The sequence below is a fragment of the Erpetoichthys calabaricus genome, chromosome 9 (assembly GCF_900747795.2).
Source record: "Erpetoichthys calabaricus chromosome 9, fErpCal1.3, whole genome shotgun sequence".
Classification (NCBI taxonomy): domain Eukaryota; kingdom Metazoa; phylum Chordata; class Cladistia; order Polypteriformes; family Polypteridae; genus Erpetoichthys; species Erpetoichthys calabaricus.
This window is the reverse complement of record NC_041402.2, coordinates 59,181,524-59,200,386: the sequence shown is the minus strand read 5'-3', so window position 1 is coordinate 59,200,386 and position 18,863 is coordinate 59,181,524. Positions and strand designations below refer to the sequence as shown.

General features: G+C 39.8%; 1 protein-coding gene across 1 annotated transcript in view; it reads right to left on the bottom strand.

Annotated features, from left to right (window-relative positions):
• The window catches only part of itfg1 (integrin alpha FG-GAP repeat containing 1), a 450,065-nt gene that overhangs the window by 20,784 nt on the left and 410,418 nt on the right, over positions 1–18,863 (bottom strand). Inside the window, exons 15-16 of the mRNA XM_028809647.2 lie at positions 13,971–14,095; positions 1,360–1,442 (exon numbers count right to left, since the gene is read on the bottom strand). Coding sequence (XP_028665480.1) covers positions 1,360–1,442; positions 13,971–14,095 — 208 coding nt within the window. The remainder of the gene's footprint in view (positions 1–1,359; positions 1,443–13,970; positions 14,096–18,863) is intronic.

Below are 18,863 nucleotides of genomic sequence, written 5' to 3'. Positions count from 1 at the left end.
ACATTTGGCCAACCTCCAAATGGTTTTCCAGGAAAGCCCCAAGCCGAGTCTGGTTATTTTTGTGTCTCACCTCGTATGTACAGCATAAGTTATATTGAATTTCTGCCAGGACAACATACAATCCATATTCACAGCCTTACCAACTCTCAGTCAGGAAAATGGAACATTAAAGAGAGGTCATATTTATTACAACAATCAATTATCTGAAGTATACCATTCAAAAAGAAAAAGACGGCCAGCGCAATAAAACCAAATGTAAAATCTGTACACAAAGTGTGAGTGAGAGATTCAGTCTGTTAAAGGAAATGGCTGATTTAAAAATTCTCTCTTTATCATGAATTTCTTCTTAAGTGAAAAAAGCAACACTAAGGCAATGATGCAGCATTTCATAATTGTAAGGCTGAATGAATTTATACAAGTATCACAATTTCTACTGAGCAAAATCTTTTACTCTTCTATTGAAAGGTCTTCATTTACATGTACTTTATATCAAGGCAATAAGATAATGAAAGACTCAAAGCTGAAATGTTGTCTTCATGCACAGTAATGTCTGTAAAAGTCTGTAAAGCCTTTAGAATTGGTTCAATTTCTGCATAAATTCGACCTAAAATCTGATCAAATTTTCATCCAAGTCATACAAACAAATGGAGAAAACACAATTAAACACAAAATGTTATATCTTTCCATTAGATAGGTCAAAAATATTGAATTTTAAATGTTTTTTATCAGAAAAGTATGTGAACCAGTAGGATTTTCAATTCAGTTAAGGGGATAAATTAGCGGAGTCAGCAGTGTCAATGAATAAGAGTTTAAGAGACCCTGTCATATTTAAAAAACAAAAACCGGAGTCTTCACTACCAAAGTTTTGTCTTCACCACACAGGTTTGTGGACATATGCCATGCCTCCATCAAAGGAAATTTAAAATAACTTAAGAAAAAAATTCACCAGTGCTTATCAGGTTGAAAATTGTTACTAAATAATTTCAGAAGACTCTGGGCTTCACCAATCTGATGTTAAGATTGATCAACAGTTACCATAAAAGTCCACTTGAAGTTATTGCTGATGAAAGGGGTTGGGTTGTACAAGTTACTGAAATTATGTTTTTGACAGAGACATTTAATAATGGATTATTTTGATCAAAACATTTTGTGTTATTTGTTTTTATTGTGAACTTTTCATATATTATATGACATAGAAGACATTAAATTTTAGGTTACATTTATAAAAAAATTCAATCAATTCTAAAGGGTTCACAAACTTTCTACCACCATTACATAAAAAATGAAAATTTGTTTGTAGTAGTTATAAAATTGTCAACTAAAAGTTATAGAAAAGAACAGAAATGTTGTTGGCCTTACCCACGTGGATTATTGGGGGGAAATGGAATGACAATCAACTGAGAATTGGGGATGATTGCAGTCCACTCCTGCTGGCGAGGTGCCTAGAGATAAATGGAAAAAAATGTGATTATAATAACAGTAATATTACTGTCAAGTAAGTAATCAGAAATAATTTGGTCACATCTGCACAGAAAATAACTAGAGTATTACTACTGTTTCATAAAAGCTGTCCAGCCTTTCCAGAGTGGCTATTGTAGTGATATGCTAGCATTAAAACAAAGTCTGAGGGATGAATGAGCTGTTTATTTGATATTAGTGTAGGATTAGTTTAGCAGACTGCACTGACATAGTAAATATCGTTATACTGATTAATTAAAAATATTCTGAAAATCCTTAGTTCGCATTGGATGACTAAGTGCAATGTTTCTGCACTCCTGCAACATTTTTTTGTCATTTCAGTCAATCAGAATTCTTCTTTATTAGACATTACAGGACTGCTATTTTTAGATCAAGGTAACTCAGTCAAGACAGTCTGCAAATTAAATCATTTAAGGAATAGTTCTAAAATCCCCCGAGTCTTTCAACTTGCCTTTGTGACCTTGATTCTAACTACTGCATATTATGATATTTTTTATGTTTACTTACTTTGTGGCAGGTAATTTTTAAGCCAGTGAACCCAAGCCTTTTTTCTTTACAAGACTTTTCTGAGGACTGAAAACAGCACCACCTATTTTGCACAGTTCATCTTGGATCACATCACATATTTTACTATCATTCAGAATGTGTAATGTATTTCCTGCATCATTCTAATGCTAATACAGTAGCCTGTAGAACCCCATGACCCTAGACTAAATAACTATGTAAGAAGGTGGATGAATGGAGGCAAGTCTTTAAAAGAAAACTTAATGACATGAGCTAGACTGTAAACAATTAGAACAAAAAGAAAACATGCAATTGCTTTGAATGTGTAGCACATGCATGAAGAAATGGAATCAAATATAAAGAAATATAAAAAAAAAATAAAAATTATAATTATAAGCAAGTACCTGTAACTATCACCTCTTACATTAATACTGTCAATCTTATATTTGTCATCCTTATACAGCATCTCAAAAGCTGAGAAATACACTCTTAAAATTTTAGCTTTATTTTTATTTCCACTGTGGTCTAACAATAAGTCATTAAATACTGCAAAATTACCCTCCAAGAGTTGAATCTACTTTAAATATATATAATATATTCACATCCATTACGTACTGCAAATCTTGAAGAAGCAACTGGGGAATTGATTCTCCCAGACTCTAATAAAACAATGCATTTGTGCATGGTCCAGCGGGTTGCTTACTAATAATCATCATACATTCACAACCATTTCGATTGCTTGATATAAATTTGTGCTAGTGTGTACACTTTAACTCTGTATGTGCTATCAACTGATGTAATCGAAAAAAGTGCAAATTTCACAGGCATTTTTGATGCTGATGAGGTATTAAAATGACTTATGTTTCCATGACTAAACTGTTAGTATGCCTTTTCAGTGAGACAAGGAATGATAAAGGACAGGAATTACGCCTAACAGGACCATAACAGAGGAAACATCATTGCCCTAGGCATGCATGAGGTGTACTAGATGGGCAAGAAACAAGTGGGGGAAAAAAAGAAAATGTGTGAGAGAAGTACAGCATAAGAAGTAAAAGACATCACTCCCCCCAGGATAGTAGAGGGGATGTACAGGCATGCTTGATTCTCCAGGTAAAATATGAGATACACAGAAAGATAAAGAGAGAGGGGAAGGTGGGGGATGGGGGAGAAATATAAAATATTTTGTGCCTAACAGAGGTCCCAGAGGGACCATGATAGGCTGGCCATAACCTTCCAGAATGACATACAGCATAAATTGGTAGGAGTGGGGACTGTGTTGCTCTGTTTCAGAAGAATAGCCCAGAAACTGTCTGAGAGAACTGGAGTCTCATGTATAAACAGTGCGTATGCACAAAAATGTTGCATATGCCTGTTTTCATGCTCACATCATGATGTATAAAAACTAAACTTGGCGTAAAGCCACGCACATTTTCGTGCCAGGTCAATCCCTTGCATACGCAAGTTCTCCGCTTGGTTTTGTAAACTGGTGGCACCCAGTGTCAAAGCAGTGCTACTGTTCCTGTGTGGTTTCCCTTTATTTTTTAGATTCACATCCCTGACGCGGCTTTATCAAATACATTGAAATTAACCGCATATAGTTTATTAGTTTAAGGCATCTGATTGTAATCAACCCGTAACCATATAATGGTGCACAGAATGGCCAAACTATTCCAAATACCAGTACTATAGCTGCTTTAGCTTTGTCACTGCCAGTGCATCACTCAGAGTATTTAACCCACTGTATCTGAGTGTGGAATCACAGCATCTAGCACACGCTGTCTCAGCCATGCGCACAGTCTATTTTAAATTCTCCCATATGGTACGGCAAATGCTTCAGACCTTTCCTGTATGGACCTCGCGCTTCAGAAACAGTTTCATCCTAAGAGCTCTAAATGCCCTCAATCAGTCCATCAAGTGCACCTTGTAGAACTGTTTGTACTTATAAGTACAATCACCTCACTGTAAACTTACACTACAGTTGTAATATTGCACAACCTGAGCCACTTTATAAAGCACGTATTTACATATAATGATGACTGGATTCTAAGCGCTATCTTCTTGCAGCTCTTGATATCATTTTTAAGATGAAATGCAGTAAAGCATGTTTATTACATTATACAGCTAAGTTTTAAACTTCATTAAAATAATGTATATTGTTAATAATTAAGGGCGGCGCGGTGGCACAGTGGTAGCGCTGCTGCCTCACAGTAAGGAGACCTGGGTTTGCTTCCCGGGTCTTCCCTGCGTGGAGTTTGCATGTTCTCCCCGTGTCTACGTGGGTTTCCTCTGGGTGTACCGGTTTCCTCCATGCAGGTTAGGTGCATTGGCGATCCTAAATGGTCCCTAGTGTGTGCTTGGTGTGTGTGTTCTGCGGTAGGCTCGCACCTTGCCCGGGATTTGTTCCTGCCTTGCGCCCTGTGCTGGCTAGAAATTGGCTCCAGCATACCCCGTGACCCTGTGTTAGGATATGGCGGGTTGGAAAATGACTGACCGACTGTTAATAATTAAACATGTGAGGACACAGTGGACAGCGGTACCGACAAGCTGGCGCCCCGTTCAGGGATTGTTCCTGCTTCGCGCTGTATGGTTGCTGGGATTGGCGTGACCCTGGATGGATAGATGGATGGAATAATTAAACATGTACTACGAAGATATTTCAATGTTCCATAAAAGTTTTGAAGAAGTTTTACACAGCTGATCGTGTGGTGATTGCTTACATGGAGAAAGAAAAGGAAGGACAGGAATTGGAGGTTAGTACATTTGAGAGAGACAGTACTGCTGCAATAAATCATTTTATTGAAGGTCTCAAACGGCACAGCAAGCATCTTGTGGGAGGCGAACAACAATCTCTGGACAGGGCGCCAGCTCTTTGCTAATACTGCGCCACCATGTCCCCATGCTTAATACTTGCCTTAATTCGTATCATTATGAAAATGATATCAAGTATTTAGTATTTAAATTGTTCAGAGAGCTGTAATATCATGAATGTAATGTATTCTGTGTCCTGTCGGTAGAAGAGAAAGTGCATTTAAGAAGCACATAGTGATTCACATACATACTGTAGAGCAGATAAAAGAACACATAGAATATGAAGCATTTAACGTGTTAATTTAGTTATGATGGGATCTGAGAAACTAGTAAATAAAACGATTTTAAGACGATCTGCTATAATGACAAAATAAACTAAGTGATTAAAGTGGAAATTTAGAGATTAAAGTTGACATTTGGACATTGTTTTCAACTGTGTCCCTATTTTGTTTTTCTTTTCTCTGTACCGTAATACGCTTCCATATGACACTCAGACGGTGGGCTACGACTCGCCCTTTCATGGCGACTTTGTTATCTGACCACTTCTTATTTACAGTATTTCGGGCACTTTGCGACTTTCTGAACTTGAACTTTCGAGTTTCTCCGCAACTCTGTTACTCGATGAATTTCCTTTCATCGTTTACATCATTGCTTACACCAACAAAAACTATGTTTTTCCTTGCCTCTGCTTGGTATTCACTGGAATTCTTCTTTTTCCCACGTGCTTTTGCCATTGTCTTTTCACAGAACGCAAAACATAAAGGACTATTTATATTGATTTGCATATTCAAAAGGCATAATTCTGGGAGGAGTCTGAGAGGGGCAGCAGGTGCGTGCATGAGCATTACATTTCATGCAGACCGGGATTTACGTAGCGGAAGAACATGGAAGTTGGTGTACGCACAGATTTATGCATTTTTTTGTGCATACGCACATTTTGACTTTTGTCCGTATGCCATAGTTTACGTAGAAATGTAAACTAAATGTGCATCACAGGAAAATTAATGGAAGGCGTTCTGCATAAGGCCCCTGGTCTAATCACATCATTACTACTATAACATGGTAAAAGTTTGTTTTAGTTATGTGTTCAGCATTTCTTGCCTTACATTTCCTGTCATCTAACATTTACCCAGATCGTTGTAGACACAGAACACACATGAAATGCATGTATTCCAAATAACGATACAGTATTTACCTTATACAATTCCAGGTACCTCACACAAAGATAAAGAGACTTGAGCTGGGAAAACTTCAGCTGCTTGTGCTGATTGACACATTTGCAAAACAAAGATGCTGATGAAGAGGTGTGAAGGAATTTAAGATAGACCCGACATAACAACTTTTTTCATAGGCTTCAGGGATTCCAAGTGCTAAAGAGAATTGAAAGGTAGAAGTGAAGTAATAAAGAGTTCCTGAGCCTGAAAATAGTTTGAGGGTTTGTCTGGAAGTAACCCAAATGGTTGATTATATAGGATTAACTGAGCACTGAGTGAGGACACAGACAGAGAGTGAGAGTAAGAGTGAAATGGGAGCTGAGAAAAATAAGTGTTAGGTGGCACTTTAAAGAGGGTAAAGTGGTTGATGTCATTCTACCTAGTAGATGCGGGCTCAACAACTGCCGAGGTGGACCTAGTGAGATGCCTTTGTGATTTAACCTTTACTTCTGTGTTTCAGATGGTAGTTCCTCTCACCATAACCCACTGGCTTGTGTTTGAACTGGCTTTGCACCCATTTATACATTGCATCTTGAATTTGCACTTTATTTAGTTCAATAACCTCCCATGTGACATTGTATGAAAATTCTTTGTAAAATCAAGACATGTAAAATCAAATATGCATTATATTATACAGTTATAAAATTTTAATCATAAAATTTTAGTATATTAGCGAAGTACCATTTCCCCAAATATATTCGTGTTGACTCTTCGCTTGTACTTAATGTGTGTTGCTTGATTTTTCTTAAATAATTACTTTAATTAATTTAACCATGATGCAAATTAACCTTTCAGGCCCACAAACACTAGAGCCTGCTCAATCAAAGTTTTACGTAATGTTACTTTTCCTACCATCCAATCCTAAGGCATTTTCCTGGTGAACACTTTAGGCTTTGGTTTCTTTTTGGGTGTGGAGAAACACTTGAAGAGTATCCCTCTCTATTACAACAAACATTCTCTTTCACTACAGATAATGTTTAAAAAAAACATTTAAAAAGGTCAGATGGTCATCGGTGAACCTTCTGTATTTTAAAGTAATATATTTGCCACCCAGTTTAGAAATAGCAGTTAGCAGACACTTCCATAATTAAACTGTCCAGAGCCTGGCAGAAAATAAATTATTAGAAGCAATGATTTAGTGTGCTTTGAATTAGTTCATCTGCCTCTGACAAAGCAGGATGTACTTATCCCTGACCAAAACAATCAATACTGCAAGATACAAATCTGGTGAACTTTTCATTGTTATGGAAAATAATAAGCAAGGTAACCTCTGTATAAAATATTCATAACTGAATATCTTTGTTAAACAAATCTGGTCATGTAAGATTAATAAAGATTAATTTAATGATTGACTCATTTCCCAAAAAACAGATGTTACCTATTAATTTTAAATATGTCAAAACATTGCCTGCCTACAAAGTCTTGGAAGGTTACAGCTCTAGTGCTCAGAAAGAAAGGTAAAGTCCGGTAAAGTCTGGCTACCCACATCTGGGCTATTATGATGGAAAAACTGCAGTCCACATAGTAGGGAGTTATCTACATTCTATATAGTGTTTCTGATGTAGAAATCATACACAATATGTTGAAATCATCCTTGCTGGTAGAGTATCATGAGAGTGTGGTGTTGAGGGTTGTCTTTGTGTGAACAGCACAAACAGTATTTGCTCCTAAAACTTTTTTTTAGTTACTACCAAGGGGCTATGTAATACTTTTTAAAGTGTTTCTTCCCCATAGGAGGTTTTTGTTGCTGTTTTTTTTTTCCAACTACCCAGAGGCAAAAGCAAGTTGTGAGTGAAGCGATGTGTGTATCTTGACACTGTACAAGAAGCGGGAATGGCAGGCAGACCGCTACTTAGTAGTAGGATAATAAGTAAATAATCAGCACTGTCCATTTCACTTAATACTATTATAGTGGAGTGTATATCTAGCATTTCTAATATCAATAAACCCACCCCAATCCACATCTTTAGGAATGACTTGGGATGTGAAATTTATGGCAGGAAATGATGGAGCATGTGGCAAAATACTTTGGCAAGGGCAACTGTGTTTGGACTTACATGAGTGTATAAGCTATCCCCCACAGGAAGGTCATACATTGCCTATCTTGCAGGATCAGGCTAAAACTAAATAAAGCAATTGGGGGATGTGTTGTACCCGAGTGCTTTCATTGGTAAATAGCACAGGAAGGGACAAGTAAACTAATTCTTTTGGTCTGAAGTATAGCTGTTTATGATTGGTTTTGAATCAGAGGCCATTCTGTACCACGACACCCCATCGATTCCTGATTTGTGATAAGAATGGTATAAAGTTTTCTTCCTTGCCTTTATCTCTCTCTGTCTCTCTCACCATATGGCCATGAATAGATGACCACCACTCTCCCTTGTATTTTCTCCATAGTGAAGACAACTCAGCAGCCATACCAACACAGACATGCAGCCTGTTTCATTACTCCATTCAAAGGCCATGTGGTAGCACAGACCAAGTTAGACTGAAGATAAGCCAAGATAGTGTGAACCCCAAAAGTGGCGCAGGAAGAGAGTCCAGATCTGAAAGGTAGAAACGGGCATGTCACGGTTGGACGTAGTGGCATTAACCCCGGGCATTGAGGTTTTCAACTGTTTTCAGAACATTTGTAACTGAACTGTGATATTGGTAACTCTGAGGCGATATGTAGAGATGAGGAGCTCCATCAGATCACCTCAAACCCGGTCCCAAGAAAAAAAGATGCAGTGATAGTGGTGGATTCAGTCATGAGGATGGTTGAAACACAAGTTTTCTCCAGAGAAAGACAGTCTCATACTCTGTTTTTTTTTTCTGGGTACAGAAGTAAGAGACCTCACTGGAAAAGTAGATGGGCTTTTTGCTGAAGTGTGGTGGATCCAGATGTCACTGTTCATATTGGAACAAATGACATATTTAACAACAGAATGTCAGTTATGGAAGATTTAGGTGCTAAGCAGTGATATAGAACAGACAAGGTGGTTTTCTTTGAAGTTCTACCTATGCCATGTGCCAATCTAAACAAGACTGAGGCGATCAGAAGGCTTAACCCATAAGTCAAATCTTGGTGTAAGATAGATGGGATGCCAATGTATTAGGAAGTTGTGAAAGTACTGTAGGTTAGTTGAGGAGTGTTTAAACTAGGGGATGGGAGGGCAGGGATTTTAAGACAAACCAGGTTTAGAACTTCATATAAAGGGACACAGAATAGTATAAACACAATTACATAACATAACCTGGAAAGTTCTAGAACACTTTTAAAAAGCTAGAGTAAAGTAAGGAATACATTAAAAAACTGCTTGCCTGAATGCTAGGAATACTAGGAATAATATAAATGTGTTGGATATGTTTGTAGTTGCACATAAGCAGCATAGCTGCTTTACAGTAAGGAGGTTGTGGGTTCACTTCCCAGATCCTTGCTGCGTGAATAGCGCTTTGAGTAGTGAGAAAAGTACTATATAAATGTAAAGTATTATTATTATTATTATTGCATAAATGGAATAACTGAATTCTAGCCAAACAACAGAGATGAGTAGAAGGATAACATGGATGGTTACACATTATTTAGGAAAGACAGGCAAAATCAAAAAGCTGGAGGAGATTTCATTTACAGTCATATGAAAAAGTTTGGGAGCCCCTCTCAGCCTGCATAATAATTTACTCTACTTTCAACAAAAAACTTAACAGTGGTATGTCTTTAATTTCCTAGGAACATCTGAGTACTGGGGTGTTTTCCAAACAAAGATTTTTAGTGAAGCAGTATTTAGTTGTATGAAATTAAATGAAATGTGAAGAACTGGCAGTGCAAAAATTTTGGTACCCTTGTAATTTTGCTGATTTGAACGCATGCAACTGCTCAATACTGATTACGTGCAACACCAAATTGGTTGGATTAGCTCATTAAGCCTTGAACTTCATAGACAGGTGTGTCCAATCATGAGAAAAGGTATTTAAGGTGGTCAATTGCAAGTTGTGCTTCCCTTTGACTCTCCTCTGAAGAGTGACAGCATGGGATCTTCAAAGCAACTCTCAAAAGATCTGAAAGTAAAGATTGTTCAGTATCATGGTTTAGGGGAAGGCTACAAAAAGCTATCTCAGAGGTATAAATTGTCAGTTTTAAACTGTAAAGAATGTAATCAGGAAATGGAAGGCCACAGGCACAGCTGCTGTTAAACCCAGGTATGGCAGGCCAAGAAAAATACAGGAGCAGCATATGCACAGGATTATGAGAATGGTTACAGACAACCCACAGATCACCTCCAAAGACCTGCAAGAACATCTTGCTGCAGATGGTGTATCTGTACATCGTTCTACAATTCTGCTCCATTTGCACAAAGAACATCTGTATGGCAGGGTGATGAGAAAGAAATGGGGGCTAGATTTAGCATTCTGTGATAATCCAGATAGGATTCAGGGATAGATGTAATAGGAATATTAGAATCTACTGATCATAATATAATTCATTTCACAGTGTTTTGACAGAGTACATATACAAAAACTAAAACACTTACACTTAATTTTAGATGGAGAAGTTTTGTGCAGATTCCAAAAAATGAAGCCTAAATAAGATATATTGAGATACGTTTTTAAGTGTGGTAGGTATAAGCATGCTTTATGCATGAAACCAGACAAGTTTATCCCAATAGAATTACAGGATGGATAAATAAGGAGCTAAAAAAGAAGTTACAAAGGAAAAAAAAGATCTGTATAATAATTAATGGCTCCATCACTAACCATAGGGCATATGGGAACATGAAAGAAAGGTTAAAAGGATGTTAGAAATGCTAAAAGGCAATTGGAGAGAAATATTACAGAAAAGGCAAAACTCAATTCATTTGAGTTCCATATGCGCAAAGCATACAATTATTCAGCTCAAAATTATATATCGAGCACATCTGTCTCGCTTGAAATTGTCCAAAATGTTTCCAGGGCAAGATCCAACCTGAGAACGCTGCAATCAAGTTCCAGCCTCACCAGATTAACATCATTCTGGACAAAACGTTTTAAGTGCCTTTCAGACAGCCTTGGTGTCACAATCCCTCCTAATCCACTAACAGTTGTGTTTGGTGTTCTTCCAGATGGGCTTAAAGTGGAGAAGGACAAACAAACTGTGATTGCCTTCACTAAACTATTAGCAGACTTATTTTGCTAAACTGGAAGAATCATAACTCTCCTCTTTTAAGTCAGTGGGTAACTGATGTTTTATATTATTTGAAATTGGAAAAAATCTAATTCAAACTTAGAGGATCTGTGCAGAACTTTTTCAAAACCTGGCAGGATCTAATCAATAATATTTTAGAATAAGCTGTTAAAGCACTGAGGAAGTAGATTCTCTCCCTATTTCTTTTTCTTTTCCATTTATCTGTATCCGCCTGTTAAACTCTTCAATTTATTTTTTACTGTTTTTAAGTTTTAGTTCGTTGGCCATCCTCTCTTTCTCAAGGGTGGGGTTGGATTTGTTTTCAATCCTTTTTTTTTGTAAAAATTGATCTGTTTGTATGGAATGATTACAATAAAATCAATAAAATAAAATAAAAAAAAGAAAAGACAAAACTGGGCTTTAAGAGATTCTTTCAATATTTTAGAAGTAAAAGAATGGTCAAGGATTAGGTAAAGAATATTAGTAAAGGTGAATTAGAATATTCAGAGAGTAAAACAGCAAATGCTTTGAACTTGCATTTTACTGAAGTTTATATGTGTGAAGAAGTCGATACCTCCCAAAAATATTAGGGACTACTAAGGTGGTACTTAGTGATTTGGAAATTGTAGAGGGAGATCAGGCAGATCCAATCAACTATAGACTTGTAAACTTAATGTACATCACAGGAAAATTAATGGAAGAGATTATTAAGGAAAGAACAGGTATATTAGCAAAGAGTCAACATGGGTTCAAACAGGAAAGGTCGTGTTTCATTAATGTGCCTGAATTCTATGAGGACACAGGAAAAGCATATAACAGAGGTGCATATGATATAGTTTATTTTGATTTTAAGAAGAGTTTTGATAAGATACCACATGTAAAGCTAGTGTGGTGTATAGCTGGGTACAAAATTGGTTCAAACACAGGAAACAAAGATTATGAGAAAGGGAACTTTTTTGAGAATTAGGTAATGTTAATGGAGTGTCCCTCAGGGATCAGTACTGAGGCAACTACTCTTTTTAATAAACAAATGATCTGGATAAGAATATAATCAATAATTAAGTTTGAAGATGGTACCAAAGTAGGAGGAAGGGCTGATAAGGTGGAATCAGCTACATTACAGAAGAACATGGTCTTGGCCTGCATACAGAGTTGGACAGATTTGCGGCAGGTGAAACTTAATGTAAGTAAATTTAAGGTTTTACAAGTAAGAACATATAAATGTTAGACTTGGATATACATTGGGAGGTTTGAAACTTCAAAGTACACTTTATGAAAAGGACTTAGGAGAATCTATGCTTAAGATATATAACTCAGTGGTGAGACCTATTCAGGAGTACTGTGTTCAGTTCTGGTCTCAATATTACAAAAAAAGACATAGCAGTACTAGAGAAAGTGTATGAGGAGAGACTGAAGGAGCTGAACCTTTCCAGTTTAACCAAACAGTGATTAGTATGTGACATGACTAAGGTGTTTAAAATTAGGAAAGGAATTAGTACAGTCATTCCCATCTTTATTTTAAAATTCTGCAACAAGAATACAGTGACATTGTTAAGGGCAGATTCTCCACAAATGTTAGAAACATTTTCTTCACACAAAGAACCATAGACATGTGGAATCAATTACCAAGTAGTGTGGTAAGGAAACAGATCTAGTCTTGATGTTACTTTGAGAACATAGGTAATTAGGATGGACAAGCTTGTTGGACTGAATGGCCTGTTTTCATAACAATTGTTCTACTGTTCTGAGAGCCTGAAAACGGAGCTTAGTAGGATTGAATTGGAGGAATAGACTGTATTTCCTGTTCTGCACACAAAGACATTAGACCCCTAGAGTATTCAGTTCACACATTTTTCCTGTTCTAGCACCAATGACTTCAATCTCAATGGAGAGATTGGAATGTGGTATGCATTGTCTTTTAAACACAGATAGTAATAAGTGGTGTAATACTGGTTGAGGCCAAAGAAATAAAGCCTAACCAAAAAACAGCTGGTATTCTTTTGCTAGAATCCTTACCCTCGCTACAACTCTTGAATAAATATAAAGAACAGACCACAGCCAGAGCTAACCAACTTGGCTGAAGAAAATAGAGTTATTGACAATACACAGGCTAGATGTAATGTCAAAACTGGCCATGGGAAGGAAAGGGGATGTCAAATGGTAGAGTTATGTGAAAAAAAGATTACCCGCTTTTACTACCTGCTTACCAGAAGTCCTAGACAGGTTTACTATGAGAATTTAGTAGTTTATACAGTATTGTGCCTGAGGAGTATGCTTGTTATCCCTGCAGAGGAATGGAAACTGACTGGGGTATAGAGTGAGTTCTTCCAAACTCACTCTTCTAAACTGCAAAAATCTAATACATTTAGTGAAAGAGAAAAAAAAGCTGAAAGTTTTTTTGTTTTGACTGATCCAGAATGTTTAAAACTGCTGTAACATGTACCAGCCAGGATTATTTATTTATTAAAAAAGGATTTACATAATATCTCTTCCATTAATTTATTTTTCTAAAGGCTGCAATTAAAATTATTTTTTCTTCCAATTAAATCTGCTTCATTTTAAATTATAGGAGAAAAATGCACATTGACAAAACTGAAGTCAATCATGGGAAGGAGTTTATGTAAATACATCTTAGATTAGAATATGTACTACAGCTGATTGCGGACTATAAAAGAACACATAATGAAGATGCATGTGGGAATATTAAAAACTCTCACCTGGATTTCAAGTTTTTCAGCAGCTGGTGACAGACACTTTACAAGAAATGATTTGGAAAGTTTACAACATGTAAATAATCTTTTACATACTGTAAACACAAGTATTACCGTTTCTCTCAGAGGGCGTGGAATTCCAACATACAGATGGTCCAAGAAGTTAGCACTACGGCCTAAACCAAACACTGTGTAAGGCAGCTGTAAGGCAAAGTGGGCTGACTGGCTGAGTTGTCCAGCTGGAAAGCAAACAAGAGAGGAATTAAAACAGGTGCAATCATGGACAATGACATATCTATTCAGGCAAGAATTAGCTTCTTCCTAATGCGTTAGAGGAGTTAGCAGAACATGGAAAGGCACAAAAAACTGTCCATCCATCCATCCATTTTCCAACCCGCTGAATCCGAACACAGGGTCACGGGGGTCTGCTGGAGCCAATCCCAGCCAACACAGGGCACAAGGCAGGAACCAATCCCGGGCAGGGTGCCAACCCACCGCAGCACAAAAAACTAGCTTTAGACTAAATTCACTTGATTCAGTGACAGAATAGGGTTAAAGAGACTGTTTCACTATATTATTATTATTATTAATTTGGTGTACATATTTTATGGTGAGGATTATAAGTATAACCGTTTGTCACTGCTCTATGGATAGAGATATAAAATCATATTGTTTTAGACAGTATTCTGCAGTGATGAAAGGGAAACATCTCATTTAATATACAGTACAACTAGGGCAACTGGTGAGGAACGTAACTGAAAAAAAGATTAAGACAATTAATTGCCTGAAGAACAAAACAAGCTTTTTAAGTGTACTATGATGATGACCATTCTAGATAATATAATAGCATAATCTGGTTGGACAACAGCATGAATTTTAGGAATAAACTGTTGGCTTGGTTTAATACATTTTACTTAAGAGTCAGTGTTCACTTTACTGCTCATGCCTACAAAACAAATAACCATCACAGTCAAAAATGAGCATGGTATATGTGGAAAAAGACATAAGTACAGTGGAGCATCTCTGTCAATGTTCTCTGTATTTATATTAAGATGACGCATACAAAACAGTCTCCGGCCATCATTACAAATATGCTGCTGCACTAAAAACATTAACTGCAAATTGAAGTAGCATAACCTTTGGCTCAAGTTCTGGCAGTTGTTTCTTCATCTAGTGTGACACACTCTGCAGTGTGCAATTAGTTTTTGTTTTAATTAGGGGAAAAACCCACCTACTTATTGGGCTATAAGAGAATGAGAGGTGGAAAAGCACTGCTTTTAGATGCAAACCACTTTGCTTTACTTCAAACTGACAGCTGTTCATTAAAATTTTAAACTGTAGACTGGCAACAAATTTCTTAACTATCAATGATTGGTCTTTGCAGGCTGCAGTTCACTTAGCAATAAACACTAAGAATAGTGTGGATGTCTGATGCACAGAAGAACTTCAGATCATTATTTCAAACTTTAGTATCTCATACAACATCTTTGCTCTGTTCCTTACAACATTTGTACATGCTGGTCTTTTTTACGGAGCTTAAAGACATCATTCAAAATACAGAAGAGTAGTTATCTATCCACTTTCTACTTAATACAATAATGTCATGGGGGAAGGAGTCTATTCTAGCAGCACTGGGTACAAATTGTGGACCTAGCCTGGATGGGACACCAGTAAGTCTGAGGGCATATTTCCACTCAAAACAAGTCAATAAAACATTATCTTTGGGTTGTGAAAGGCAGTGAGGAAGATGAATACTGTATAAATAGTCTAAAATATTTTCTATATTACAGTGAGACAATAATCAGTCACTTTAAAATAAATGAATAAATAAGCAGAACCTACATCTTAAAATCATGTAACAGTACCTTCATAACATTAACAGATGTTACAAGAATTATGATTAATATGCCATTATTTTGTATAGGATCTTTCATGGTAATCAAACTACCAAAGCTCTTTTGATATCAGGTACTGCTCAATGTTATATACAGTGGGTGAAATAAGTATTGAACGTGTTAATATTGTTTTCAGTAAGTATATTTCCAATGAAGCTATTCACATGAATTCTTACCAAGCATTGGTATTAACTCAGAAATTCACAGATATAAAGAATTCACAACATTAAAGGCCACAAGTAAAGGTATGTGTAATAAAGTGGAATCACACAGGGAGAAAGTATTGAACACACTAATGAGGGATGAGACAAAGAGAGGTTAAACAAACCTCCTATGAAGAAAAACAATTTGGACGGCGTTTTCCCTTGCCCGGACGCGGTTCACCGGGGCCCCACTCTGGAGCCAGGCCTGGAGGTGGGGCTCGATGGCGAGCGCCTGGTGGCCGGGCCTGCACCCATGGGGCTCGGCCGGCACAGCCCGAAGAGGCAACATGTGTCCCCCTTCCCATGGGCTCACCACCTATGGGAGGGGCCAAGGAGGTCGGGGTGCAGTGTGAGTTGGGTGGTGGCCGAAGCGGGGACCTTGGCGGTCCGATCCTCGCTACAGAAGCTGGCTCTTGGGACGTGGAATGTCACCTCTCTGAAGGGAAGGAGCCTGAGCTAGTGCGCGAAGTTGAGAGGTTCCGGCTAAATATAGTCGGACGCACCTCGACGCACAGCTTGGACTCTGGAACCAATCTCCTTGAGAGGGGCTGAACTCTGTACCACTCTGGAGTTGCCCCCGTGAGAGGCGCCGAGCAGGTGTGGGGTATACTTATTGCCCCCCAACTTGAAGCCTGTACATTGGGGTTTACCCCGGTGGACGAGAGGGTAGCCTCCCTTCGCCTTCGGGTGGGGGGACGGTCCTAACTGTTGTTTGTGCATATGCACCGAACAGCAGTTCGGAGTACCCACCCTTTTTGGAGTCCCTGGAGGGTGTGCTAGAGGGCATACCTTCTAGGGACTCCCTCGTTCTGCTGGAGACTTCAATGCTCACGTGGGCAATGACAGTGAGACCTGGAAGGGCGTGATTGGGAGGAATGGCCCCCCCGATCTGAACCCGAGCGGTGTTTTGTTATTGGACTTCTGTGCTCGTCACGGATTGTCCGTAACGAACACCATGTTCAAGCATAGGGGTGTGCATATGTGCACTTGGCACCAGGACACCTTAGGCCTCAGTTCGATGATCGACTTTGTGGTCGTGTCGTCGGACTTGCGGCCACATGTCTTGGACACTCGGGTGAAGAGAGGGGTGGAGCTGTCAACTGATCACCACCTGGTAGTGAGTTGGCTTCGATGGTGGGGGAGGATGCCGGTCAGGCGTGGTAGGCCCAAACGTGTTGTGAGGGTCTGCTGGGAACGTCTGGCAGAGCCCCCTGTCAGAAGTAGCTTCAACTCCCACCTCCGGCAGAACTTCGACACATCCCGAGGGAGGTGGGGACATTGAGTCCGAATGGGCCATGTTCTGTGCCTCTATTGTTGAGGCAGCTGACCGGAGCTGTGGCCGTAAGGTGGTCGGGTGCCTGTCGTGGCGGCAATCCCCGAACCCATTGGTGGACACCGGCGGTGAAGGATGCCGTCAAGCTGAAGAAGGAGTCCTACAGGACCCTTTTGTCCTGTGGGACCCTGGAGGCAGCTGATAGGTACCGGCAGGCCAAGCGGAATGCAGCTTTGGTGGTTGCTGAGGCAAAAACTCGGGCGTGGGAGGAGTTTGGGGAGGCCATGGAGAACGACTTTCAGACGGCTTCGAGGAGATTCTGGTCCACCATCCGGCGTCTCAGGAAGGGGAAGCAGTGCAGTGTCAACACTGTATATGGTGGGGATGGTGCGCTGCTGACCTCGACTCGGGACGTTGTGGGTCGGTGGGGGGAGTACTTCGAAGACCTCCTCAATCCCATTAACATGACTTCCAATGAGGAAGCAGAGCCTGGGGACTCAGAGGTGGGCTCCCCATCTCTGGGACTGAGGTCACCGAGGTGGTCAAAAAACTCCTTGGTGGCAGGGCCCCGGGGGTGGATGAGATACGCCCGGAGTTCCTCAAGGCTCTGGATGTTGTAGGACTGTCTTGGCTGACACGCCTCTGCAACATCACATGGACATCAGGGACAGTGCCTCTGATTGGCAGACCGGGGTGGTGGTCCCCCTCTTTAAGAAGGGGGATCGGAGGGTGTGTTCCAACTACAGAGGGGATCACACTCCTCAGCCTCCCTGGAAAAGTCTATTCAGGGGTCCTGGAGAGAGGGTCCGTCGGATAGTCGAGCCTCGGATTCAGGAGGAACAGTGTGGTTTTCGTCCTGGTCGCGGAACAGTGGACCAGCTCTATACCCTTAGCAGGGTCCTGGAGGGTGCATGGGAGTTTGCCCAACCAGGTCTACATGTGTTTTGTGGACTTGGAAAAGGCATTCGACCGTGTCCCTTGGGGAATCCTGTGGGGGGTACTTCGAGAGTATGGGGTACCGGCCCCCCTGATAAGGGCTGTTCGGTCCCTGTACGATCGGTGCCAGAGCTTGGTCCGCATTGCCGGCAGTAAGTCGAACCCGTTTCCAGTGAGAGTTGGACTCCGCCAGGGCTGCCCTTTGTCACCGATTCTGTTCATAACTTTTATGGACAGAATTTCTAGGCGCAGCCAGGGCATTGAGGGGGTCCGGTTTGGTGGGCTCAGGATTGGGTCACTGCTTTTTGCAGATGATGTTGTCCTGTTTGCTTCATCATGCCGTGATCTCCAGCTCTCTCTGGATCGGTTCGCAGCCGAGTGTGAAGCGGCTGGGATGAGAATCAGCACCTCCAAATCCGAGACCATGGTCCTCAGCCGGGAAAAGGGTGGAGTGCCCTCTCAGGGTTGGTAGCGAGATCCTGCCCCAAGTGGAGGAGTTCAAGTATCTCGGGGTCTTGTTCACGAGTGAGGAAGAATGGAGCGTGAGATCGACAGGCGGATCGGTGCGGCATCCGCAGTAATGCGGGCTCTGCATCGGTCTGTCGTGGTGAAAAAGGAGCTGAGCCGCAAGGCGAAGCTCTCAATTTACCAGTCGATCTATGTTCCTACCCTCACCTATGGTCATGAGCTATGGGTAGTG